The sequence below is a fragment of the Globicephala melas genome, chromosome 19, assembly GCF_963455315.2.
Source record: "Globicephala melas chromosome 19, mGloMel1.2, whole genome shotgun sequence".
Taxonomy (NCBI): Eukaryota; Metazoa; Chordata; class Mammalia; order Artiodactyla; family Delphinidae; genus Globicephala; species Globicephala melas.
Genome location: NC_083332.1, coordinates 2,905,158 through 2,931,810, shown reverse-complemented (window position 1 = coordinate 2,931,810; position 26,653 = coordinate 2,905,158). Strand labels below are relative to the sequence as shown.

Below are 26,653 nucleotides of genomic sequence, written 5' to 3'. Positions count from 1 at the left end.
AGAAGCGCAGAGACAGGTAGGTGTGGGAGAGCGGCAGATGCACGTTACCAGGCGGGTGACTGCGGCCTCCACCTGGCGGAGTAATTGTGACGAATCTGGGAGCTCCTGCTTGGTCGGCAGTAAGGAGCTAAGCTCAGAAAATGGTGTTGGCTGTTCCCGGAGGGCGAGGAGAGCTGAGTGGGTGATTCCAAGGTTGTGACTGGAAAAAAGGTTGGAGGGTGGTCCGAGTCTGGAGGAAGGGGCGCCCTTGGGTCTGTTCAGTCCAAACACTGTGGAAGCAAGAGACACATGCGTGGCCAGCGCGCTACCGGTTATCTATAGTACGGTGCATATGCTGACCCCATACTCCCAATTTATCCCTTCTCCCCATTTATCCCTCCCCCTACATTTCCCCTATGGTAACCATAAGTTTGTTTTCTATGTCTGTGAGTCTGTTCCTGTTTTGTAAATAAGTTCATTTGTACTATTTTTAAGATTCCTCACGTAAGTGATACTGCATAATGTTTGTGTTTCTCTTACTTACTTCACTTAATATTACCATCTCTAGTTGCATCCATGTTGCTGCAAATGGCGTTATTTCATTCTTTTTTATGGCTGAATAGTATTGCATCATAGATATATGATGGAATATGTGATGGATATATGATGCATATATATGTGATGGAATACTACTCAGCCATAAAAAAGAATGAAATATATATATCTCACAACTTCTTAATCCCATCATCTGTCAATGGACGTTTAGGTGGCTTCCATGTCTTGACTATTGTAAATAGTGCTGCTATGAACATAGGGGTGCATGCATCTTTTCGAATTTGAGTTTTCTCTGGATATATGCCCAGGAGTGGGATTGCTGAATCATATGCTAATTCTATTTTTAGCGTTTTGAGGATCCTCCATACTGTTCTCCATAGTGGCTGCACCAATTTAGATTCCCACCAACAGTGTAGGAGGGTCCCCTTCTCTCCACACCCTCTTCAGCATTTATTATTTGTAGATTTTTAATGATGGTCATTCTGACCAGTGTGAGGTGGTACCTGCATGTAACCAGTTTTTGATTATTACAAATGATACTGCCATGAAAATTCTTGCTTACATCTCCTTGAACCCAGATGGGAGTTTTCGCTAAGTTATATACCTGAGAGTTGAGTTGCTGGATCAAAGAACAGGAACATCTTCAACTTCCATGTTCAATTTGGTAGATATCACCCAACTGCTCGTCATAGTATCTCCACCACCTACTAGCTGGGAAATCTGGGGTAAGTTCTGTTTTTTTTTTAAAGGAACATTTATTTATTTATTTATTTATGGTCTACGTTGGGTCTTTTTTTTTTTTTTAACATCTTTATTGGAGTATAATTGCTTTACTATGGTGTGTTAGTTTCTGCTTTATAACAAAGTGAATCAACTATACATATATCCCCATATCTCTTCCCTCTTGCATCTCCCTCCCTCCCACCCTCCCTATCCCACCCCTCTAGGTGGTCACAAAGCACCGAGCTGATCTTCCTGTGCTATGCAGCTGCTTCCCACTAGCTATCTATTTTACGTTTGGTGTGTATATATGTCCATGCCTCTCTCTCAGTTTGTCCCAGCTTACTCTTCCCCCTCCCCGTGTCCTCAAGTCCATTCTCTAGTAGGTCTGCATCTTTATTCCTGTCTGGCCCCTAGGTTCTTCTGACCATTTTCTTTTTTTTAGATTCCATATGTATGTGTTAGCATACAGTATTTGTTTTTCTCTTTCTGACTTCACTCTGTATGACAGACTCTAGGTCCATCCACCTCACTACAAATAACTCAATTTCGTTTCCTTTTATGGCTGAGTAATATTCCATTGTATATATGTGCCACATCTTCTTTATCCATTCATCTGTCGATGGACACTTAGGTTACTTCCATGTCCTGGCTGTTGTAAATAGAGCTTCAGTGAACATTGTGGTACATGACTCTTTTTGAATTATGGTTTTCTCAGGGTATTTCCCCAGTAGTGGGATTGCTGTGTCGTATGGTAGTTCTAGTTTTAGTTTTTTGAGGAACTTCCATACTGTTCTCCATAGTGGCTGTACCAATTTACATTCCCACCAACAGTGCAGGAGGGTTCCCTTTTCTCCACACCCTCTCCAGCAGTTATTGTTTGTAGATTTTTTGATGATGGCCATTCTGACTGGTGTGAGATGATATCTCATTGTAGTTTTGATTTGCATTTCTCTCATGATTAATGATGTTGAGCATCCTTTCATGTGTTTGTTGGCAACCTGTATATCTTCTTTGGAGAAAGGTCTATTTAGGTCTTCTGCCCATTTTTGGATTGCGTTGTTTGTTTTTTTGATATTGAGCTGCTTGTAAATTTTGGAGATTAATCCTTTATCAGTTGCTTCATTTGCAAATATTTTCTCCCATTCTGAGGGTTGTCTTTTCGTCTTGTTTATGGTTTCCTTTGCTGTGCAAAAGCTTTTAAGTTTCATTAGGTCGCATTTGTATATTTTTGTTTTTATTTCCATTTCTCTAGGAAGTGGGTCAAAAAGGATCTTGCTGTGATTTACATCATAGAGTGTTCTGCCCATGTTTTTCAAAAATATGGAACGCTTCACGAATTTGTGTATCATCCTTGCGCAGGGGCCATACTAGTCTTCTCTGTATCGTTCCAATTTTAGTATATGTGCTGCTGAAGTGAGCACTGCATTGGGTCTTCGTCGCTGCGCAGGCTTTCTCTAGTTGCGTCGAGGGGGGGCTACTCTTCCTTGCGGTGCGCAGGCTTCTCATTGCGGTGGCTTCTCTTGTTGCGGAGCATGGGCTCTAGGCGCACGGGCTTCAGTAGTTGTGGCACATGGGCTCAGTAGTTGTGGCTCTTGGACTCTAGAGCATAAGCTCAGTAGTTGTGGCGCACGGGCTTAGTTGCTCCGCGGCATGTGAGATCTTCCTGGACCAGGGCTCAAACCCGTGTCCCCTGCGTTGGCAGGCAGATTCTTAACCACTGTGCCACCAGGGAAGTCCCTCTTGGGTAAGTTCTTTAACCACTCATGGTCTCCAGTGCTTTCCTGGGCCCTGGCATTTGTGCCTTTGTGGGCTCCTTCATTCCAAAATGTATATTTAAACTTGTATGTTATATCTGTGTCGGTATAAAGACAAACATAAGCTAGTCTGGATTACATTCTTTTTTCTTCTGATTTCAAAATTAAAATGTTTTTCCCAGGCTCCTAAGTGTGTCCTGGGCCTTAGGCAGTGTATGTACCTGCTGTGTCTAATAGAAAGTCAACCTTCTCCTTTACCTCATCTGCAGAACAAAAATTATAATAGCATTTACTCAACACAGTTAAGTGTTAGGTGCTATGAGGATGAAATGAGTCACGCGTAAAGTGTTTTATAGCACAAAGTAGGCACCGTGTATTAGCTACAATTGTTACCAATTTACACATCCACCACCAATGAATGGGCAATCCCCTTACTTGACGTCTTTAACAATACTTGTCAAACTTAAATTTTTGCCAGTCTGACTTGTGTGAAATGGTATTCCACTGAGATTCTCTTTATTAAATGAGATCATTCGCGGCACAGGATTTAGTGCATGAAACTCATCCTCTATTCTCCCTTCTTTGAGGGCAGAGTCAATTCCGTCTCTGTGTCCACAGAGAAGGGGCATATAAATACCTCAGCGAATGTTTGGTGAATGAATGAACAGATGAGTGAATGAATAACTGAATTAATGGATATAGAAGATTGAGATATTGAGAATATTCATACTGAGAATATGAAATATTTGAAGAGGAGGGCATAGTTCAGTGGAATGACCATAAGCTTTGAAGTCAGATGCACCTGGATCCAGATCCGTCTATCCACTTGCTATACAATTTTGGGCAAGTGACGTCCTTTCTCACTTTGAGAGTGCTACAGTCTAGCATAATTCTGGGAACCAGATGGTGCTCAATAAATGTGGATTCCTTGCCTTTTCCCCTCTTGTCTGTTACCCTCAGGGGCTGGCACTACACTAACAGTCTGTTGCATGACCTGAGGCTACAAGTCTGGCTACATAGAACCACTAAAAAAATGGCAATAAGGGTCTTGGACTTGGAATCAGAAGATGGGGTGGGTGGGTGTTAGCCTTACTTCTTTCTGTCCCTGCCTTGAGCATGTCATCTCTCCTCTCTGGACTTGGATCTCCTGTCTTTTAAATGAATTGACTGATAGAGTTACCATACGACCTAGCAGTTCCACTCACAGGAGTGTACCCAAGAGACATGAAAATATATGTCCACACAAAACCTTGTAAACAAATGCTTATAGCAGCATTGTTCATAACAACCCAAATGTCATTGACTGAGGAATGGATAAACAAAATGTGGTGTATATCCATAAAATGAAATATTACTTGGCTACAAAAAGGAATGAAGTACTGATACATGCTACAACATGGATGAACCTTGAAAGTATTATGATCAGTGAAGAAGCCCCTCCCCCCTTCCCTTTCCCGACTGGTAACCACTAGCTTGTTTTCTGTATCTCTGAGTCTGTTTGTATTTTGCTATATACATTCATTTGTTTTATTTTTTATATTCCACATATAAGTGATATCATACAGCATTTGTCTTTCTCTGACTTATTTCACTAAGCATAATATTCTCTAGGTCCAGCCATGTTTCTGCAAATGACAGAATTTCATTTTTTTATGGCTGAATAGTATTCCATTGTATATATATACTGCATCTTCTTTATCCTTTTGTCTGTTGATGGACGCTTAGGTTGCTTCCATGTCTTGGCTATTGTAAATAGTGTTGCTATGAACATTAGGGTGCATGTATCTTTTAGAATTAGTGCTTTTGTTTTTTTCCTGGATATGTATCCAAGAGTGGAATTGCTGGATCATATGGTAGTTCTACTTTTAGTTTTATGAAGAACCTTGGTACTGTTTTCCATAGTGGCTGCACCAGTTTACATTCCCACCAACAATGTAGAAGGTTTCCTTTTTCTCCACCATTATTACCATTCTCACCATTTGTTATTTGTAGATTTTTTTGATGATAGCCATTCTGACAGGTGGGAGATGATATCTCATCATTTTGATTTGCATTTCTCTAATAATTAGCCATGTTGAACATCTTTTCATGTGCCTGTTATCCATCTATATGTCTTCTTTGGAAAAATGTCTATTCAGGTCTTCTGCCCATTTTCTGATTGGGTTGTTTAGTTTTTTAATACTGAGTTGTATAAGCTGTTTATATATTTTGGATATTAATCCCTGTTGGCCAAATCATTTGCAAATATTTTCTCCCATTCTATAGGTTGTCTTTTTGTTTTTTTGATGGTTTCCTTTGCTGTGTAAAAGCTTTTAAGTTTATTAAGAGAGGGGCAAGATAAGTGTGTGGGATTAAGAGATACAAACTACTATTTATAAAATAGGTAAGCAACAAGGATATATTGTACAGCAGAGGAAAATATAGCCGTTATTGTGTAATAACTTAATGGAGTATAATCTGTAAAAATCCTGAATCACCATGCTATACACCTGAAACTGGTATAACATTGTAAATCAACTGTGCTTCAGTTTTTTAAAATAGTGAGTGAAGCTGACACAAAAGGTCACAGTTTGTTATCCCATTCATATGAGATGTCCAGAACAGGGAAATCTATAGAGACAGATAGTAGATGAGCGGCTCCTTGGGGTGGGAGGTGGAGTGGAATTGAGGGAGTAAGAACGTGACAGCTAAAGGGTACAGGTTTTCCTTCCGAGAGGACGCAACGTTCTAAGGTTGACTGTGGTGACCCTGCACATACCTATGACGAATTGTACACTGTAAATGGGTGAATTATATGGCATGTGAGTTAGATCTCAATAAAGCTGTGAAAAAAAGAATCAGCTGAGGGGCTTCCCTGGTGGCAAAGTGGATAAGAATCCGCCTGCCTGCCAATGCAGGAGACATGGGTTCGAGCCCTGGTCCGGGAAGATTCCACATGCCGCGGAGCAACTAAGCCCGTGCACCACAACTACTGAGCCTGTGCTCTAGTGCCCGCGTGCCACAACTACCGAGCCCACGTGCCACAACTACTGAGCCTGTGCGCCACAGCTACTGAGCCCATGTGCCACAACTACTGAGCCTGTGCTCTAGAGCCTGTGAGCCACTACTACTGAGCCCATGTGCCACAACTACTGAGCCCGCACACCACAACTACTGAGCCTGCGCTCTAGAGCCCATGAGCCACAACTACTGAGCCTGCGCACCACAACTACTGAAGCCCACACGCCTAGAGCCTGTGTTCCGCAACTAGAGAAAAGCCCATGCATAGCAATGAAGACCCAGTGCAGCCAAAAAATAAATAAAATTAAATCTTAAAAAAAAAAAAGAATCAGCTGAACATGATGCTCTTTTAGGATAAACCTCTAAGTGATATTTAAAAGTTATAAGCCTATATAATAGATGTATGCATGTTCACTATGTGATTCTTTCAACTTTTCTCTGTGGTTGAAAATTTCTGGGAATTCCCTGGTGGTCCAGTAGTTAAGACTCCACGCTGCCAACGCAGGGGCCCCGGGGTTCAATTCCCTGGTCAGGGAACTAAGATCCCACATGCTGTGCAGTGTGGCCAAAAGATTAAAACAGAAAAAAAGAAAGAACAAGAAAATTTTCATAATAAAATGTGGGGTGGAGAGAGCTTGTAGATGACTTTTTTTTTTTTTTTTTTGTGGTACGCGGGCCTCTCACTGCCGTGGCCTCTCCCGTTGCGGAGCACAGGATCCGGACGTGCAGGCTCAGCGCCCATGGCCCACGGGCCCAGCCACTCCACAGCATGTGGGATCCTCCCGGACCGGGGCACGAACCCGCGTCCCCTGCATCGGCAGGCGGACTCCCAACCACTGCGCCACCAGGGAAGCCCTAGATGACTTTTTAAATCTGATTTTTGAAAACGTCAAATCAATCCCATGGACAATTCTTATCAGACTGTAAGCTCCCTGAAGGCAGAGACCACGTCTGTATAATTTCCTGCTGCGTCTCCAGTACCCACACTCGTGTCTGGGCATTCAGTACTGAATACAGGTATTCAGCAGCCATGTAGTGAATTAATGAATCCATACATAAGTGTGTGGATGAAGAAGAAGATGGTGACTATGGCTGTCTGAAGTCATAAGCCAACAGTCATCCTTAAATTGTAGATCACCCTCAAGCCTTCCTATTGGGTCTGCAGATTACAATAATACTGACAATAATAACTAGTGTGTGTTTATTTATTTATTTATTTAAAAATGGTATATGTGTTCACTAATTCAACAAACATTTCTTTTTAAAAATAATTAATTAATTAATTGATTTTTTTTTTTTGGCTGTGTTGAGTCTCTGTTGCTGTGCACGATCTTTGCTGTGGCCAGCGGGGGCTACTCTGTTGCGGTGAGCGGGCTTCTCATTGCGGTGGCTCCTCTTGTTGCGGAGCACGGGCTCTAGGCGTGCGAGCTTCAGTAGTTGTGGCTCACGGGCTCTAGAGCGCAGGCTCAGTAGTTGTGGCGCACGGCCTTAGGTGCTCCATGGCATGTGGAATCTTCCTGGACCAGGGCTCGAACCCATGTCCTCTGCATTGGCAGGCGGATTCTTAACCACTGTGCCACCAGGGAAGTCCCACTAGTGTTTATTGAGAACACACTGAGTGTCGGAGCAGGGTCAGATCCAGGTTTTGTAGGGTGTGAAGTTTGTACAGATTAGAAATACAAAATTTTAAATACAAAAAAGAGGTATACAAGAGAACATTTATTTAGCATGAGAAAATAAGTTGCAACCAATTACGAAATTCAAAAGGTGACAGTTACCACGCACAACCCCCACAATTGAAAAGCACATATAGATAGCATTTTAATTAGTTTACTACCTGACTCAGCTCTATAATGCTTTCCCTCTATTTTCTTTGATTGGCTTTTTATATGACAACAATATTATAATATCATTTTCTGTAGATAGAATAGAAAGATTATCTGATCTTTCCTGTAATGTGATTGATCAAAACATTTCTTTACTATTAACTTAAGGAACTTTAATTTCAGATTCACAGTTATTTTAGTATTGTTGTCAAGTTTGGGAAAATTCTAAGCAAGTTTCCTTCACCTATGAATTTAAGGTTGCAGAGTGTGGCAAGTTTTTTTTTTTAATATGTTATTTATCCTTTAAAAAACTATTTAAGTTGAAGCATAATTGATTTACAATGTTGTGTTAGTTTCAGTTGTACAGCACAGTGATTTGGATATATATATATTCTTTTTCAGATTCTTTTCCCTTATAGGTTATTACACAATATGGAGTAGAGTTCCCTGTGCTATACAGTAGGTCCTTGTTGGTTATCTATTTTATATATAGTAGTGTGTATATGTTGATCCCAAGCTCCTAATTTATCCCTCTCCCCCTACATCTTTCCCCTTTGGTAACCATAAGCTTGTTTTCTATGTCTGCGGGATCTTTTTCTGTTTTGTATATAAATTCATATGTATCATATTTTAGATTCCACATATAAGTGATATCATATGATATATGTCTTTCTCTGTATGACTTACTTCATTTAATATCATCTCTAGGTCCATCCATGTTGCTGCAAATGGCATTATTTCATTCTTTTTTATAGCTGAGTAATATTCCATTGTATATACATGGCCCATCTTCTTTAGCCATTCATCTGTCGCTGGACATTTAGGTGCAAGTTTTTTGTTTTTTTTTTTTAAGCAGTGACTAATCTTAAGTACTCTTTGCATTGTCAACACTCACTACCCAGGGAAAGCATTATGCAAGTGAGAAGCCTTGGAAGCTTAAGGTTCACTAGCCTAATGGTGAATCCACCTCTGCAGTTATGCTTAACTACTTTTGAAGGAAAGAATTACATCTGCTTTGCTATGTGTTAAGGAGAATCCTTGTAGATCGGGTTGGGAATCAGACTGGAACCTGGATGTGATGGTCCTGCATGCTGTTTTAGGAGCCTTGCTATTACTATCTACTTCACCTATTTTAAAACAGAAAAACCACTGAGGTTCTGGGAACTGGGAACCAGGAGACCCTGGCTTGATTCCCATTTGGTTCCTGGTTGACTAGTTTTGAGCAAGTTCCTTCCCCATTCTTGGCCTCATTTTCCCCAGCCTGTGTAAGGAGGCGGGCATTTCCCGATTTCCTTGTCTGTCTCTGACACCATCGGAACAAAAATGAAAGGAGAGACAGGAAACTCCTATAGACAGTGATCCTTTTGGGATCCCACTTATTAGAGGTGGGCCGAAGTGCAAACTGGATCCTTCCTCTCTGGGCCTCGTGTTTCCAGCCAGAGCATTTTCGCAAAGGGCCTGAAATGGGCCGCTTTAGCGCAGGGTCACCCCTTAGAAGTGCGGGGTTCCTCCTTTGCAGGGCCTTCCCCTAAAAGCACTTCTCCATTGGCAGCCGTTTCTGCTCGGCCTGACCAGAGAGGCAGCTCAGAGACAGCAAGCATCGGTATTGAGCGAGGGGTGGGGGGGCTGATGGCCGGTATTGTGGAGTTTAGAGGAGGAGCCGATGAATACAGAACTAGAGAGAAGGGGGACCATAGAGAAGTTGGCGGTGGATAGAGGGGCCAGGGTGGGAGGCAAACGAGAGGCAGCGTGTGGGTAGAGGGGTGGGAGGGGGGAACCATAGAGAGGCTGGCCTGGGCTAGAAGGGCCGGGGGGGGCGGGGGGCGGGGAAATGCAGGGAGGTGTGGGGAAGAGAGTTGGCCTCCGAAGGTGGGAACTAAAGACGCAAAAGAAAAGACTCTCTGGTCAAGGGTTGGGGGTTTTGGCGTGTGGTGTGGGGTGTTGGGCCTCCGCGTCTCTCTTAGTCACTATCACCGTGCCCTTGAGCAATGAACTCCCTCTCTGCATCTCAGTTTTCTCACAGAATACTGAACGGATTAACCTCTTAGAGAAATTAAATAAAATCACGTATGAAAGTACCTAGCATAATAATGTCTTTGCACGGACAGTATGTAACATGTGGGAAGTAATGCTAGTATATTTTCGCATGTTGACTCCTTTCTGCAGCTCTGAAATTCTTGAGGGCATTAAAATCAGGCATTTGAGCATTAACACCAAGATTTTGGAGGGTTTTCTCAATCCCCACCGCCCCTTCCGTAGCTCAAACCTCGTTCTTCCTCATGTAGGTTTCAGCACCAGACTGTTCCATAGTCCCCCAGCTTCCACTCTCTAGCCCGCCAATATAACCAAACAGACCTTTCAAAAATTTGGAACTAATCTTGTCCTTTCCCAGCTCAAAATCCTTCCACGGCAAGAGGGCTTACCGCAAGACAAAAATCCCAACTCCTCTACCTGGAGTTGGAAGCCCTTGCATGTTGTAGTGCCTGCCAAGCTCTCCAGCCTCCTCTCTCATCATTTGAGACACACGTGTGTCACACCCCCACTGAAACACTCACACTTTCATTTCCCCAGGCGCCAGGTCTTAGGCTGGTCTTGCTGCCCAGAGTAACCTTTCCTGGGGAATCCTGGCCATTTTTTCAGGGCTTATTTCCTCCAGAAAGCAACCTCTGACTCCTGCCTACCTCAGGCTCCCAGGCTGGGTGAGGCACCCCTTCAGGCTGCCAATTCCACCGGAATGCCTGTGAAGCCCTCACATGATAGTTCCCTGACTAACTCCAGACTCTCCTGTGATGCCTGCAGCACAAACTCCATGTTCTTCAGTCTGGTCTTTGTTGTCTCCAGTCAGCATCGTCCCTGGCTGGGCACATGATGCTTAGTCACTCTGAAAGAAGAATAGTTGGGCTGTTTTCTGTCCTGGCTAACTCTCTTGTCCTCCAAGACTGAACTCAGGTGTCACCTCCAGGAAAACTTTGCAATTATTTTTCTTTTAGTTTTTTGGCCGCACTGCACAGCTTGCGGGATCTTAGTTCCCCGACCAGCGATGAGCCCATGCCCCTTGCAGTGGAAGCGTGGAGTCCTAACCACTGGACGGCTAGGGAATTCCCAAACTTTCCAGTTCTATACTCCTCCCCCAGTTGGGTCCTGAGCCCCTTCTGGCCCCCTGGAGTGCCCTGTCATTATACTTATGACCTTACATTGTAGCTGCCTGTTTGTTAGTTGGCCTCCTCTAGATTTGTCTGTCCAGTATGGTAGTCACCAGCCATGCATCGGTATTGAGCGCTTGAAATAGGATTAGGCCAAGTGGAGATGTACTGTAAGGTGGCAGCTGGCCACTACTAGCAAATACTGTTTTGAGAATGGCTGGTGCTGGCCTTGAGTCTGATGCAGTTCGGAAGATTCAAGTTCTCAGTGATGCAGGAACGTGTCTGAAACCACATCTACAATGGCCACCCAGCTTCATTTTGGATGCCTGAACCATAGTGACTCCATTTTGATTTTTTTTCCTTTCACTTATTTATCTTTTAAATTAATTTTTATTGGAGGATAGTTGCTTTACAATGTTGTGTTAGTTTCTTGCTGTACAGCAAAGTGAATCAGTCATACATATACATATATCCACTCTTTTTTAGATTCCCTTCCCATCTGGGTCACCACAGACCATTTAGTAGAGTTCCCTGTGCTATACAGTAGGTTCTCATTAGTTATCTATTTTAGACATAGTGGTGTATATATGTCAATCCCAATCTCCCAGTTCACCCCCTCCCCCCATTTTGATTTTAAATGCGTTCTTTTCTTTAATGGTTAACGCAGCTGTGCAGTGTACATTTGACAGGCCATAAGACAGGCTGTTCTGGTTAGCATAAAGTTCAAGTCAAATCATGTATCAGCCAGAAGGACTTCCCCGTACCTCAACGTATGAAAATTTCTTCCATCATAACTTACATCTCGATATAGAAAAATAAAATTAAAAGGAAAAACGAAGAATGGTGGCCTCTCCATGACAGATGGGGAAACTGAGTCACCAAACAGGGAATGGTGTCACACAATGTTCTTCAGATTTCCCTGGAGAAGGGACTTCCCTGGTGGACCAGTGGTTAGGGCTCGGTGCTTTCACTGCCTTGGACCTGGGTTCAATCCCTGGTCGGGGAGCTAAGATCCCACAAGCCTCTCGACCAGAATTGGAACCCTACTGTTTCTAAGCTGCCTCATTAACATCTGGTGTTTGGTGTGAAATCCGCATGGAATGCCTCATCCTTCTAGACAGTCTGTACTGAGGCCAGAAGGGACTCTTCATGACTTTACAGGGCCCCTTGCGGGTGGGAGCTCGGAAGCCCAGCCTTCTGGTTTTCCCTTGCCAGCATCTACAGCTAGCCTTGAGGGCTGTTTCACACTCAGGCAACTCTTTCCCTAAACTTCTTTTAGCTTCAATCCTGTAACTCTCGAGGGCCATAGAACAATTTCCCCATAATGAAGATATTAGAGTTTTCTTGTTTGCACAGCGCAGCAAGCGGGATCTTAGTGCCCCGACCAGGGAAGCACGGAGTCTTAACCACTGGACCGCCAGGGAAGTCCAAAATGAAGATATTGGGATGAGAAAGTGTAAAGATCTCCCCGCTTTAGAATTTAGGATGTAATCCTGGCTCTGGCACCCCCTTGCTCTGGGACCATCAGCGTCTCACGTAACCTCTCTGGGCCTCAGTTTCCTCATGTGCGAAGCACTAGGACTGAATTTGAGACAGCTTCTTATTTGAAGTGCTCCTCTCGGGCTCAGTCAGATTCTTTAGGGACGCTGTCCGTCGTTGAGCTTGTCTCGTGAATGTCATCCCTACCTGCTTCTCCCAGGCGCTAAGGTGGGGGCAGACATTTCAATATTTTGGTCTCTGTCGCCCCCAGGAGGCTTAGGAGAGTTCCTTGTCGCAGCAGGTGTGCAATACAGATAACATTTGTTGCCTCTAAGGTAGAGAAAGGCAGGGACTACCTCAGTCTGGTTGGTTCATGTTTTTACCCCCGGAAGCTGGAGTATGGGAGACACTAAACAAATATTTGTTGAATGAATGACAGAGATTCAGGCCAGCGGAACAGAAGGCACTTGGAATCCTTCCTTTGAGGGTTTGTGTTTCCGGCCGGAAGGCTTTCTTGTGAACCCCATCCCTCTCCTGGCTGGTCGGAGCGCTACGGCTCCACTTAGGGCTCCCGGAAGGTTTACTGTCTTCGCCTCCTGCATCCCGGGATCAGACTCTCGGGAGGCCTCTCCTCATAACTCACGGACAGCAAAGGCCATGCCTGGAGGGGTCCAGGAGCACGAGGACGGGTGGGCAGCCGGGTGTGTGTGTGTGTGTGTGTGTGTGTGTGTGTGTGTGTGTAAGACCGGACCCGACTGACCCATTGCGGGGAGGATCGAGGAGGTTCGTGTCGGAGGACCCCTCGGGAACAGAGAAAAGGCAGAAACCAGGGAGGCCTTGGTGGGCTTTGGAAAGGGATGGTGGGGAGGTGGTGGAGTGGGTCGAATACAGACTCTGGAGGCGAGAGACTTCTTTCTGGACGGATGGAAACACTTAATGGTGTCACAGGACCAGCATGAAAGGAAGAAATCTTGAATCTGGGCAGAAAAAGAAACTCGGAGAGTTTGGGGGAGGTCCTAGAAGAGAAGAGTGATACCCTGATGGGGAGGAATGGAGACAAAGGAAAAGGACACCCTGCCCACAAGGGGAATGGAGACAAAGGAAAAGGACACCCTGCCCACAAGGGGTTTGAAAGAGGAGACGGAGGGCAATATGGTAAAGCATGGGTCCCACAGATTCTGGGGGCGTGTGAGACGACTCTGAGTGCACATCATAGGAATCGATTGATAGATGCAAGAGTCCTGTGCAAATCCCAGGAGCATGGAGATGTGGTAAAGTTAGAAAGTCTAGGGTTTGGGCACATGGAGAGAGGCCCATGAAAAGTCCCCCAGCCCCTTGGAGAGATGAGGGGTTTGAGGAGTAGGGGGTGGAGGATGACGTAGGTAAGCAAAGATTGGGGGATGCAGAGAGGTTCTCTGGTCATCTCAACCCTTAGCTTACCTCTCTGCACTTTCAGTCAATGCAGTTTTTCCTTCCTTTAGCTTCTCCTCTGATTCAAGGATGACCATGACTGGGACTTCCCCGGCGGTCCAGTGGTTAAGACTCCGTGCTTCCACTGCAGGGGGCGCAGGTTCGATCCCTGGTCAGGGAAATAAGATTCCGCATGCTGCGCAACGTGCCCCCCCCGCAAAAAAAAGGATGACCATGACATTTTCCTCATCAACTGTGGGTTCCCCCGCCCCAGTCAGGTGCTCCTCCCACAAGCCACAAGTTGGCCCTTCCTCCTCCTCTTTCTCTGGGCCTTCAGCCTCTGGCCAGATGGGCATACAATACACCTACACACACACAGTGCGAGTGGAGAAGCCCAATGACAAGCACGAAGTTTTGCCCAGCGTACAGCTGTCCCGAGTGCCTACAGGGCTTCCAGAATGCTGTCTGTCTCAAGGCCTATGGCCTCTCACATCCGGTCATCTGGGGCTTCATCTCTGAGACTTGTGGCAAGGCCTTCCAATGCCCCAGCAGTCTTTGCCAGCCTCAGCTCATCTACTGGGCTCCCTGTACCTGCTCCTTCTGCCCCCGGCTGCTCAGGCTTGCCAGGGACCTGGCTCAGCATGTCCTGGTGTATTAGGGCAGACTGAGTCTCCTCCTAATATGGGCACAAAACTGATGCCTTTGGGGAGCCACGTGCTGGGAATCTTTCCCAAGTTGCCAGCGTCCAGCTTGAGAGATGACGGTTGCAGAGCTAGACCGTGGCATCTCTAGTGGGCAAGACAACACCCTTTTCTGGGCTATTCTTGTTAAGACTGAATGATCTCCAGCCTTGGGGTGTGCTGCAAGTCTATGGGTGGCAGGGGAAGCAGGAGAAAGTAGCAAGAAAGATGCCCTCACCTCCCAGGGCCATTACTGGTCTCCTTTTCCCTTTTAGCCTTACCCAAGAGGCAGGGACCCTGAGTTTTAACTGCACCGTGTGGGCTTTGTGACTGGTGGGTTCACTCTCTGGCCTCAATAACCCATTTAAAAACTAGGGATGAATTCTCTCCTCCCTGTCAGCGGCCAGATGGTCGCAATTTGCCAAATCTGCTGAGACATCTGTGTTCTTGTCTGGTTCTTCTTTGTTTCTTCCTCTCAGTTTTAAAACTGGGAATGTCCCGGGACGCATCTCAAACTCAGTCACCTATTTTGTCCTCACCTGTGCTCGCAAGCTCAAGTGGTCACTTATTGATCACCACACACATCCTTCTGTGGCTTGAGGAAGCAGCTCAGGGTGATGCAAAAAGAGATGGGCCAGCTCCCATCACACTTCTGCCCCATGTGCTTACAAACGTGTAAGAGCCTGTTTTACCTCAGGTAGCATCGTGTCCTGCACTCGGCACTCTGCCCCTAAGTGTGTGGCCCCTGTGGGAAGGCATTCAAGTGCTCCAGCCACCGCAGCCAGCACCGGCTAACCCACCTGGGGTGGGTTGACCACTTTCCAGGGGGTGGCCCAATGCATCCTGGTGTATTCATCAGGGCAGGACTTCCTGGCTGGCTGTGGAGACTGAGGCCAGGAGTTCAGGTGTTCTCCAGACCCGGGTGTCACTTCCTTCCACCACTCCAGCCCTGTGGAGGGACTGGCATCATACAAGCCAGCCCCGACTAGCTGTGTGACCCAGGGCCGGTGACTACCCCTCTCTGGCCTTGGTTTTACCACCAACACAGAGAATGATACCTGACTCCATTTTCTTGCCATGTAACACATTAAATCACAAGGCCTGGGTTTCCTCAGCTGTCCCACCGGCTGAATAATTGTGGCTCTTTGTCTTTGCTGTGTAGCAGCCGACCAGTCACTAGCCCTTTCTGGTTTCGGTTCCTATTTGTAGGTAGACGGTCTATTTTCTTTCCTATTGAAGAAAATATTTCTTATTTTAGGACGACTAGTTTCTTCTCCAGCCCAGAAGGATAAAGTGACTTTTTTTTGTTTAATGTGGAACTTCTTTTTTTAAAGTCTTTATTGAGTTTGTTACAGTATTGCTTCTGTTGTTTATGTTTTGGTTTTATGGCTGCCGGTCATGTGGGATCCTAGCTCCCAGACCAGGGATCCAACTCAAACCCGCACCCCCTCCATTGGAAGGCTGAGTCTTAACCACTGGACGGCCAGGGAAACCATAGATAAAGTGACTTTTAAAGAAAAGTCACAACTTTTCGGACAAAAAGCCATCCCTTTTGTCTTCCCTCCCTCTGTATCTACCACGTCGCCAATGACTTTATATTGGCTTTTCTCCGCCTTATTGCAGAGAAGTCAGGCGGGCAGACACCCGGAACCATTGTTCGCGGGTGTTTGTTTCCCGCCGGGGCGGATTTCTGGGGCCGCGTCTGGCCGAGACGGAGGTAGGAGTGGGAGCCGTCTCCGGGCTCTCCGAGTCCACCACCCCGCGCGGCGGACCTCCTGGGGCCGCCCCTCGAGCCTCTTCCCACCGCGCTCGGACCCGAGAGACCTCCGCACCGCGAGCCGGCGCCGGGAGGTAGGCGCTGAGCTCCGGGCGACCGGAGAGGCCCGAGCGGTGCGTCCGCTGGGTCACTCGCTTAGACTCGAGGGCGCGGGATGGAGAGGCTTTGAGCTGGTGAATTCCGGAGAAAGAACTTCATCTACTCGCCCGTCTGTCCTCCCCTCAGCCTCCCAAAGTGTACCTTGACCCTGAATCTCTCTGGAGGCCATGGGCCTCTCCCTCCCTAGGGTGGTCCCCGCCCCTAAGCCGGCCCCCTCCTCTTCCTCCACCCCCGCCATCCCCATCCCGCGGCCTCAGCCCGCCTCTCAGGGGCCGTCACCTGCTCCCTGACGGGAATGGTGTTCCCTATACGTGCACACGGAGGAGGCCCCCTGGCTGGAGCCCAACACCCCCCCACCCCGCTCCGCAAGGCTTCAGTTGTCCCCAGTGTTTTCAGGTCTTCAAGAGCTGCCCGCACCGCAGGAGCTACAGCATCTCCCACTCAGAACTCCGGCCCTTCGTCTGCGGCAAGGCCTTCAAGCGCCCCGGCGAGGTATCGCTTCATTCGCCAGCTCCGGTTGGGTCGGGCTCACACCTGCCCGCTGTGTTCTGGCGTTTTCAGGATGCCGGGCAGCAGGCGCAGCACGTTCTGGACCACTTGGCTGGAAGGAATTTCCTGGACCATGGAGAGACTGCAGGGGCTCCATAGAATCTCTTGTTTCTGGTACAGAAGGTAGAGGCTGGGGTTTTGGCCTCACTGTTTACTTGCTGTGTGACCTGAGGCTGCCTCTCTGGGCCTCAGTTTCCTCATCCTGAAATAGGGAATGGCTTGTGTTTCCCAGCCATCCTGGCCAGGGGTGAGATGCAGGAGTCTCTTGCTGAATCCCTGACTGTGCCACAGCCTCTGTTTATAGCCTGAGATAGATCACCATCCCATTCTGGAACTCAGTTTCCCAATCTGTAAGATGGGATAGAATGAAACATCCTTATCAGGTGAGCTGCAAACTCACCTAATACGAAGGTAGCGCCAACTGCTCCATCACTTCTTTATAGCAACTCGTGCCTGCTGAGACAGGTGCAGATAACGTTAGTTAGTTTTGATTCTTTTTTAATTGCAGGGGTAGGGCTGGAACACAAGTGAGGTGGGAGCCTTTCCTCTGCGGTGTGAGTTATTGGCTGGAGTGCTTTCCTAGGGCCACGTCCCTAGGTCCCATTAGGGGACCGTGAGATGCCATGTGGGGCTGGGATGAGGTGGATTGGCTGGGCCACCTCATGAAGGGCTTCAAATCCCAGGCTGAGGAACGTGGGGACTTGGTCCTGAGGGTCATGGGGGCCGTGACAAGATTTTGTGCAGAGGTTACATATGAGACAGCTGTGAGAAGAGTGTCAAGGAGGACGGGGGCAGTACTGGGGGCCAAGATAGCAGGGAGAAGGCTGGTGCAGGGGCCCTGCGCAGGAAGGAGGGGCCAGAGCTGGGGCTTGGGGAGCAGAGGGGAACATTCAGGATGAGGGAGGGACAGAACTTGGTGCCTTCTGGCTTTGGGGAGTGTAGAAGGCGGGGGCGGGATGAGGATGTTAGAGCTTCAGACTGGTGTGGGTGTGGGGCTTCATTATGCTCCTGTCCCAGGAGATAAGCGAGGCTTTTTGCGTTGGTGGGGAGAGATGCTTTACCTTTGGACGGGGTGACTGAATTCATTCATTCAGCCAATACTGAACCGAGCCCCTACCCTCTCCCCAGACCTTTGCTAGGTTCTGAGGGTAGAATGTTGCCTAGGACAGAGCTGGAAAAGCAGGCAGTAAAGTAGCAAATCCAAAAACGAGCAAGACCACTACGGACTGCAGTACGAGATGCGGAGGGAATGGCCTGACCAGACGGAGCAGGGCCTCACCTGCTCACCAGCTTGAGCTCTGACACAACCAGCAGCCGCTTCAGTGACGAAGGATTACTCGAGTTGAGACCTGAATGGCCAGAAAGGGTGTGTCCTTGTGAGGGGCTGGGAGGAGTATTCCAGAGGGCAGAACAGCAAACACAAGGCCCTGGAAGTAGGCCAGGTGGGCTGGCTGAGTTTTATTCCAAGTGCAGCAAGGAGGGTTTTAGGTCAGGTGATGACATGATTCTGTGGGTTAGCGTAATTATACTGCTGCAGTGTTGCCATAGAGAGAAGGGACGGGGGGGGGGGGTTGCGGTGGGGAGGCTGTCATGGTGAGCTGGGCCGGTGGCGGCAGTGGGTTGGGGAGAAGCATGAGGTGCTTGCAGACAGTGGCCATGAGCTCTGACTTGGTCAGTTAGAAGCACGTGCTGTCCAGCGGATGTGTGACCTCTCGGAGCTCCTGTTTCCTCATCTATAAAATAGGCATCCGCATGGCACCTCCCTCCTGGGTCTGCTCTGAGGGTTCAGTGCATTTAGCGATGGCTGGCACCATAGGAAGGGCCCAATAAACGTTGGTCCTTGTCATTATTTCCAGAGTTCGAGGTGGGCTGGGCTGGGCTGGGCGTGGCTGGGCGTGGCTCTCATGGACAAAGCAAGTTTCATGGGTCTGAAACTCAAGCAAGGGATCTGGGTGGGAGACTCCTGTGGTAGTTGTGTGTGGAGCCCAGGATCTATGCTGCCCCCTGGGGGACATTTGGCCAAGTCTCTTGTCACAGCTAGGGGGCAGTGAGATTGAGGGGTGAGAGACGGTGCTCCTGGCATCTGAAGCGTGGAGGCCAGGGACGCTGCTCCATGTCCTGCAGTGCACAGGACAGCCCCCCACAACAAAGAATGATCCAGCCCCCAAATGTCAGTAGTGCCAAAGTTGAGAAGCCTGGTGCAGACAGAAGGTGTAATTACCCCTTTAAACCGCGCACACCCTTCCAGTTCACCAGTTTCCACTCTCCCTACTGCCCCCCACCCCATAAAATTACAAAAGAGGAAGAACCTCTAGGACAACAGTTTCCGGTAGAGAGCCATGCTTTAAAAAGTGAAGAGGAACAGCTGAAATTAATTTAATAACATACTTAACCAGTCAGTAGACCCAGAGCATCATTTCTAAATGTTATCAACAGAGAAGTCATTCATGAGATACTTTACACTCTTTTCATACTCAGTCTTCAGAATCTTTTAGGTGTCTTGCATTTATGACACATCTCAGTTCAGACCGGACACATGCCAAACGCTTAAGAGCTATCTGTGGCCGGTGGCTGCCCTTTAGGACAGCACAGTTCTGGAGGCTCTTTAATTGAAGCCTAAGATCACAGTTGTTGGTTCACTGGAGGTTTCTTGAAGGTTTTCTGAGAATGCTTAATCGCCTCATCTAGAGACTTTTTTCTATAGCTGGCAATGTGTGTGTGCATCTTCTGGCTTTTTAAATATTGCCCAGTAAAACATTAAGACATATCTGTGATCCAAACCAAATATAACTGTGCCCTCTCTGGCCGGCGGGTCTCCAGTTTGCAACTGGTTGAGGGTGGCTTAGGAGCTGTACCGTAAGGTGGGCAGCGGTTAGCCACCTGTGGCTATTTAGATTTAAATTAAGAGAAATGAAATACCATTTAAAATTCAGGTCCTCAAGCCCTAGCCACGTTTCTAATGAGCAATAGCCTCACGCGGCTAGTGGCTGTCCCAGTGGACAACGCGCAGATCATAGAACTTTTTCATCATCCCAGAAAGTTCTTTTCGGCAGCTTTCTCGGACGCATCTCTGGCCAAGCCGGGGTCCTTGGTGTGGGCGCGACCGTAACGCCAGTTCTCTCCCTTCTGTGCCCCCAGCTGCCTCCCCTCCCCAGCTGCAGCGGCCGCCCCCCTCTGGTTCCCCCCGCGCCACGACCTGCTCGTGGACACGCGCAGCATTCGCTACTAGTTCACCGCGCAGCTGGAGGACGAGCTGCGGGCGCTCCCCGGCGCTGCACTCGACGTTCCAACCTTCCGCGTGCGCCGCCTGCCCCAGGCCTTCCAGCGCTCCGGCCACCTGGCGCGGCCTGGCGCCGACCGCCGCACTAGGTTCCGGATCTGGCCTGGCTGCCCTGCCTCTGTCTGGTCAACGCGCTCCTGCACCAGGACGCGGCCGCCGGACCTCGGTTTCGTCTCTGCGCGCGGGAGCATCGGGCCCACCGCGCTTTGTGCCGACACCACCCAGACACTGTCGCTGCTGCTCCTTGTGCCTCAGTCTCCCCCTTCCTCGATGGGAAGAGCCACTCTTGCCCACCTCTGCATCTGGCAAGGTTTGGCCCTGTCTGCACCTCGGTCTCCCCATTTGCCCATCCGACAGAAACTTCCCTCTTCCCGCTCTCTGCCTCGTTTGGAAGGGGATGCAGGCGGGTCGGCCAGTGGGAAGAGGACGGATTGGGCGCGTCCGTTCCTTGTGGGACTTAGGGCAAAGACAGCCTCGCCTAGTCTCGTCTACTAATCAGTCTCTGTCCCAGAGAATGAACTGTCCCCGAAGGGGATGGGAAGGGAGCGGGGGGCAGGGGGCGGGCTGTGTGGTTCCCGCGCGCTCGGCCCCTCTCCTTTCTCGCGATCCCTAGATACTCAAAAAAAGCGGGCCGTCAGAGCGGCTGGCTCTGGGACGGCGGAACCTTCCTTGCGGCGCGCGCGTTTCCGGTCGGCGCCCTTTCCCAGGGACGCCGCCGCCCCTCGCGCCCCCGCGCCCCCCGCGCCCGCGTCCCCGGCGCCGCCGGCCCGGAGCTCCCCCAAGCCTCGGTCCCGCCGCCGCCGGCACTCGCGAGGGGAAGCCCGGGCCGCTCGGGACCTCGGCTTGCTCCTCCGGACCCGAGAAGCCACTGTACCGGGTACGGGGGCCGGGATGGAGGGAGGAGCCTGGCTCCGGGACGGCGTGAGGCCGGGCAGGGCTGGGGGAGGGGGCTGGTGATAACGGGGGTGGGGGTGGGGCTGGGGCACGGCGGAGAAGGAGCCGGGGCTCGGGGGACAGGCAGGAGGGAGTGCGGGAGCGAGGGGTTCCTGGGGGCGTAGTGGAAAGGGGGACACAGGGGCCCTGGGGTTACAGAAGGAAGCGGAGCAGAGAAGCGGGGTGGAGGCGCTGTGCTGGTACAGCAGGGATAGGAATGGGGACATAAAGATGCCAGATGCATGCAGAAGAGAGGGAGAAGGGGGCTTGGGAGAGGGACTCGGGGGCCCTGGTGTGTGTCACGGGGAGTGAGAGGAGGCCCCGAGGGGTATAGAGAGGAACAGCAAAGATGTCAGTGGCTTATACCTAGGGGCTGGGGAGAGAGAGGGACCCTTGGGTGGAGATGTAGCAGGTGGCAAAGTTCATGGGCCGTGGGCTACGTAGAAGGCCGGCAGTTGAGGCGTCCTAGGTAGGCATACCTGAAATTTCGAGGACAGGTTAGGTAATGGGAGAGGATGTTGAAACCTTAAGGTGCTAAATGTAGGAACAGGATAGAGGAGCCCTGGGTGAAAAGTGGGGAATTGGGTTAGTGGGGCTCCGGGGATGTACCTAGAGAGGAAATTAAGAGAGGCTACAGCTGTATCCAGAGATGGGAGGCCTTCCAGGGAACCTAGTGGGGATGGAGATCTAGGAGGGTCTGGAGGCCAAAGAAAGGCTGCTGCGGTGGTCCTGGGGGGAGAGGATGCAACCTGAGCTGGGGCTGGGAAGAAGAGGAAGCGACCCATTAGAGAAATTCTGGAGGCAAGAGCCCTGGCGTGACATGAAAGAGGCTATGAAAATGTAAAGGGGGAAATAGAGTTGGAAATTGATTGGCTTTGGGGGTGGAGGAGGAGGGAAGTGGCTGGGTGAAGCCCTCTGGTCCAGCTGGGGGATGAGAGGAGGACCCGGGAGGAAAGGCAGGTCGGGGCCCTGAGATGGTGAGCTTAGTTGTAGAAGCCCCTGAAGCTGCTTGATGCAAGTAGAGCGATCTGGCCTAGAAGCAGTTTCTTTTTTTGTAGGGAAGGTAGGTCAGTGGTACAGAGAGGGTAACAAGCAGTGAGAATTGGTACACTCTCCCCAGGAAGTGGCGATTTTAACTTCTCTCCCCTCCGCCGCTCCCAGCTGCCGCTCCAGATGCTCCTGCTGCCGCCGCGGCCACCCCACCCTCGGTCCTCCTCTCCGGAGACCATGGACCCGCCGCCCCCCAAGGCTCCCCCTTTCCCCAAGACGGAAGGCCCTTCCTCCACTCCTTCCTCGGCGGCGGGGCCCCGACCCCCGCGGCTGGGCCGCCACCTGCTCATCGACGCCAACGGGGTCCCCTACACGTACACGGTGCAGTTGGAGGAGGAGCCCCGGGGCCCGCCACAGCGCGAGGCACCAACGGGAGAACCAGGCCCTCGCAAGGGCTACAGCTGCCCTGAGTGCGCCCGGGTCTTTGCCAGCCCTCTGCGGCTGCAGAGCCACCGCGTGTCGCACTCGGACCTCAAGCCCTTCACGTGCGGCGCCTGCGGCAAGGCCTTCAAGCGTTCCAGCCACCTGTCGCGGCACCGTGCCACGCACCGTGCCCGCGCCGGCCCACCGCACACCTGCCCTCTCTGCCCACGCCGCTTCCAGGACGCAGCGGAGTTGGCGCAGCACGTGCGCCTCCACTAAGTTCCAGACCCGGCCTGTGCTGCCCGGCCCCTCTCTGGGCCACCACGTCTGACCCACACAGCGTCACTCCCACACACATTCCCTTACTCCGCTGAGGTTACTGCCTTACCCTGGGCCTCAGTTTCCCCAACTATCTAAAGGGAGAAACATTCCTTCCCTCCCTCCCTCTCTAGCTGTGTGATGTAGACCAAGTCGTTGCCCCTCCCAGTGCCTGGGAGCCAGTCGGAGCCCAGTTTCCGCCCAACTGTGCTGTGTGAGCCTTTGCAAGCGGCGTAATCTCTCTGAGCCCTGGTTGTCAGCCCCGAAGTGGTGAACTGTTGTCTGCGTGGAAGATTTGACAAAAGAGCACGGGCAGAGTCTGGCTTATTTGTGTCGCCCCATTTCCACCCACCGCCCTCACCCTTTACTCAATAAACATTCCGCACTCCATTTTAGGGTTTTTATTTGCGTATGGGAGCGGTGGGGCGTACGGGGTGAAGCAGGCAGCGGGGTTGGGGGATGGAAACCGGACCATAAGCACCTGGGAACCTTCATCTCGGCCTGTGTTTCTGGCCGGAGCCGTTTTCTGATGGCCCAGGCGCCCCCGCCCCCACCGCCCTCCCCTGGACCCTCTTCTCTTTACCCTGGTCTTCTCTCCCCTTACCCGGCGCCGCCAGCTCTTGGGGGATACCCTGAGGCCACCGACCCGCCGCCATCTGCAACCACGGGAGTAGCCCGGGGCCGTTCCGGAGTCGCCCGGACCCGAGAGGCTGCTGCACCGGGTACGGGGGCCGGGAGGCGGGAGGGAGCCGGAGCGGGCCGTAGGGAGGGGCGGGGCCGGGTGAGCGGGTACCTGTGCGCTGGGCGGGGAGGGGCTGTTCCGACGGCTCGGAGGGGGCGCTGCCGAGAACTTGCGTAGAGAGGCCCGAAGGCCCGGGCCGCTGGTGGAACCCTAGAGAGCGCTGGGACACTGCCAGGACTGGGGGGTGGATGGGCGCGGACTGGAGAGAACCTGCAGGTAGCGGGGCAAGGGGAGGTGGGCGGGTTAGGACATGGGGTTCCCAACGTGACAGCCCATTTGAGAAGGCCTGAGTGCATATAGAGGGGGTAGGAAATGCTTCTTGGTGGAATATGTAGGATGGACTGACACCCAGACTGGGATCAGTGGCGTGGACAAGGGAGAGGCCTGGAAGTCTATTAGGTGGGGCCTGCGGGCAACCTGTGACCTGAGCGGGGGCACAAAGCGGAAAGATAAAGAGAGCCTGTGCGTACAGTCGGTGGTGGAACAGAATCGGAGAGGTTTTTCAAGGAGGGGGTGCGTAGGAGCCTTACAGAGGGTCACAGAGTTCAGGGCCGAAGGACTGGAGAGGAGATGGGGGATGGGGGTTGCAGAATTCCTGAGTAGGTTACATAGAGAGGGGAGAACAGAGCCCGTGGGGCTGAGCTTCCCTCCTCTACTGTAACCTTCTCATCCTCTCTCCCCTCCACCAGGCCTCAGTCACCCCTCCGGATGCTGGTGCTGCCGTCCCCCTGCCCCCAGCCCCTGGCGCTTCCCTCCGCTGAGGCCATGGAGGCGCCTCCCCCTCGGACAGGCGGGTCCCCAGAACCCGGACCTTCCTCTTCCACAGGATGTCCCCAGACTTCGTCCCCTTCGAGGCCCAACCACTACCTGCTCATAGACACCCAGGGCGTCCCGTACACCGTGCTGGTGGACGAGGAGTCTCAGAGAGAGTCCGGACCCGATGGGGCTTCGGCTCAGAAAAAGTGCTACAGCTGCCCAGTGTGCTCCCGGGTCTTCGAGTACATGTCTTACCTTCAGCGACACAGCATCACCCACTCGGAGGTCAAGCCCTTTGAGTGTGATACCTGCGGGAAGGCATTCAAGCGGGCCAGCCACCTGGCGCGGCACCATTCCATTCACCGGGCAGGTGGCGGGCGGCCCCACGGCTGCCCGCTCTGCCCTCGCCGCTTCCGAGAGGCGGGCGAGCTGGCCCAGCACAGCCGGGTCCACTCCGGGGAGCGCCCCTACCAGTGCCCGCACTGTCCACGCCGATTTATGGAGCAGAACACGCTGCAGAAGCACGCTCGGTGGAAGCATCCCTGAGCCAGGCTGCGGGGTACCTCAGGTACCATGGGATTCTGTGGGGAGCGTGGACTCCCGTTGCCCTCAGACAGCCGGGAGCGCCAGAGGCTGGGCTGCGGGGGCCCTGGACACAAACACAGGACCCCCCCGTGGGGAGGCTGAGCCCTGCCTTGAGGAGTAATCTTCGGGTCCTCAGTGTTTTGGAGATAAGGATGGGAAAAAGACCTCACGTTTACAGAGTGGAGTCCTCTAACCTCAGAGACATCAGCGAGTCCACGGCTGAGCCCTGACTGGAGGGGTAGGGAGCAGAGTGCTGTGTGTTGAAATTCTCGGGCCTGGAAACCCATGGTTGGGGGCCATCAGGAATCTGCAGCATCTTGCTGAGGCCCCCCTGCGATGCTGGGGGAAGGGGCCCCAGACCTGCTTCCCACTCCCCAGCCAGGGTCTGAGACTGGACACTCACTAAACACAGGTTCCACTTTGAGCATGTGAGGTTTTGGGGGACCGTGTCTCTGCCGACTGTCTAGCACAGAGACTGAGCAAGTGCCTGGCCCACTTGGGCCTTGGCTTGCCTGGGAAGGTTGGCCTGCACTGGGGTTCGCCCTAGCTTGGCTCCTGACCGCCTGTGTCATATAGGCTGAATGTTTTTAAATATTTTTTTTTTTTAAACCACGATCCATTGTAAGAAACATTTTATATGGCAACGCCGTATAGATACACAATATATGCAAAACAAAGGTTTAACAGTAGTTACCTCTGCCATGTGCAGATCTCTGTTTTTTTCCATCTACTTTTTTTTTTTTAAGACTGCCAATTCCAGATTTCATTCTACCATATTATCTGCGCATGAACCTGTAGTTTGAAAAACACCGATCTAGGGCAGGTGCCTCCCCCTGGACGTTTTGACTGAGGCTGCAATTTATCCGTAGTGTGAAGTGGGTAGGAGGGGAGAGTGACACTTTCTAGGTGGCACAGACATTTAGGTTCTCCCGCTGCAGGGTTAAAGCACGACTCTCATAAGGGCTGGCAGAAATTCCAGAGCATGGAAGCTACCTGAGAATGGGAGGAGAGGCAGGTGGAGCTGGGCCAGAAGCTGAATAAACATCTGCCTTCTCAATGAATTTTCCTTGTGTGTCGGATTTGTGCCAGGCACTGTGCTGGGCCTCATTTCTTCTTCCGACCTCTTTTTGGGTGGAGGAAAAAATTGTCTCTACTTCCCAGAGAGGGAAAGAGCTTCCCACCATCTAACTTCAGATAACAGTAACAGTGCCCTGTCTTGAGCTCTCACTGCGGTCAGGCGCTGAGTTGAGCGTTCTGCGTGTCATATCATCCTATATACCCACAACAAACCTAAAAGGGATTATAATCTCCCCACTTTACAGGTAGACTGAGGCAGTGAAGGAGCGGCCAGGACTGGAATCTAGGTCTGAATGTTCCAAAGCCAGCTCTTAACAACACGGGGGTGATGATGCAGGGGTGGGGAGTGGTTTCTAGGCCTTTATTTTCGGGGAGGAGTAACTCTCCCTACCCCATGATCCTGGGAACCCTGGGGTCTGGCTGTGCTGAAGCCCAGTGGGAGATGAAGGAGCGAAGGAGCAGAGCGGGTTGCAGGGGTCCGCACCGGCCAGTTCCCAGGGTATCTCTTAAGGGGATCCTCCCTGTGCTTCAACTTTCCCGGCTGTTTCCTATATTTCCCCGCCTCTCCCGGGCCG

The 26,653-nt window shown here is 50.7% G+C and overlaps 2 protein-coding genes and 1 non-coding gene across 11 annotated transcripts; 2 read left to right on the top strand and 1 right to left on the bottom strand.

Moving 5' to 3' along the window:
- Positions 1-23,308, top strand: ZNF580 (zinc finger protein 580). 8 transcript variants are annotated; one of them, XM_060289591.1, is made up of 4 exons: positions 13,022-13,148; positions 16,173-16,400; positions 16,987-17,097; positions 20,113-21,125. In XM_060289591.1, exons 1-4 carry the CDS (start codon positions 13,117-13,119, stop codon positions 20,201-20,203), a joined length of 462 nt encoding a protein of 153 aa, XP_060145574.1. In that variant the 5' UTR covers positions 13,022-13,116; the 3' UTR covers positions 20,204-21,125. The 8 variants fall into 8 exon arrangements, 6 of the variants coding, with proteins under 6 accessions (XP_069900455.1, XP_060145574.1, XP_030707072.1 ...); XM_070044354.1 differs by lacking the exons at positions 13,022-13,148; positions 16,173-16,400; positions 16,987-17,097 and adding exons at positions 1-16; positions 22,349-23,308 and having other exon boundaries at positions 20,113-21,131; XR_009560148.1 differs by having other exon boundaries at positions 16,173-17,357.
- LOC115849685 (U6 spliceosomal RNA) lies at positions 2,572-2,678 on the bottom strand. Its single transcript, XR_004038112.1, has one exon. It is a non-coding gene; the product is annotated as a U6 spliceosomal RNA (small nuclear RNA).
- Positions 23,309-23,321: 13 nt separating the features above from the next.
- Positions 23,322-26,635, top strand: ZNF581 (zinc finger protein 581). Of its 2 annotated transcripts, none has more exons than XM_030851211.2 (2): positions 23,322-23,640; positions 24,350-26,635. In XM_030851211.2, the coding sequence occupies exon 2, from the start codon at positions 24,369-24,371 to the stop codon at positions 24,960-24,962; it is 594 nt and encodes a 197-aa protein (XP_030707071.1). In that variant the 5' UTR covers positions 23,322-23,640; positions 24,350-24,368; the 3' UTR covers positions 24,963-26,635. The 2 variants fall into 2 exon arrangements, with proteins under 2 accessions (XP_030707071.1, XP_030707070.1); XM_030851210.2 differs by lacking the exon at positions 23,322-23,640 and adding an exon at positions 23,711-23,876.
- The last annotated feature ends 18 nt before the right edge of the window (positions 26,636-26,653 follow it).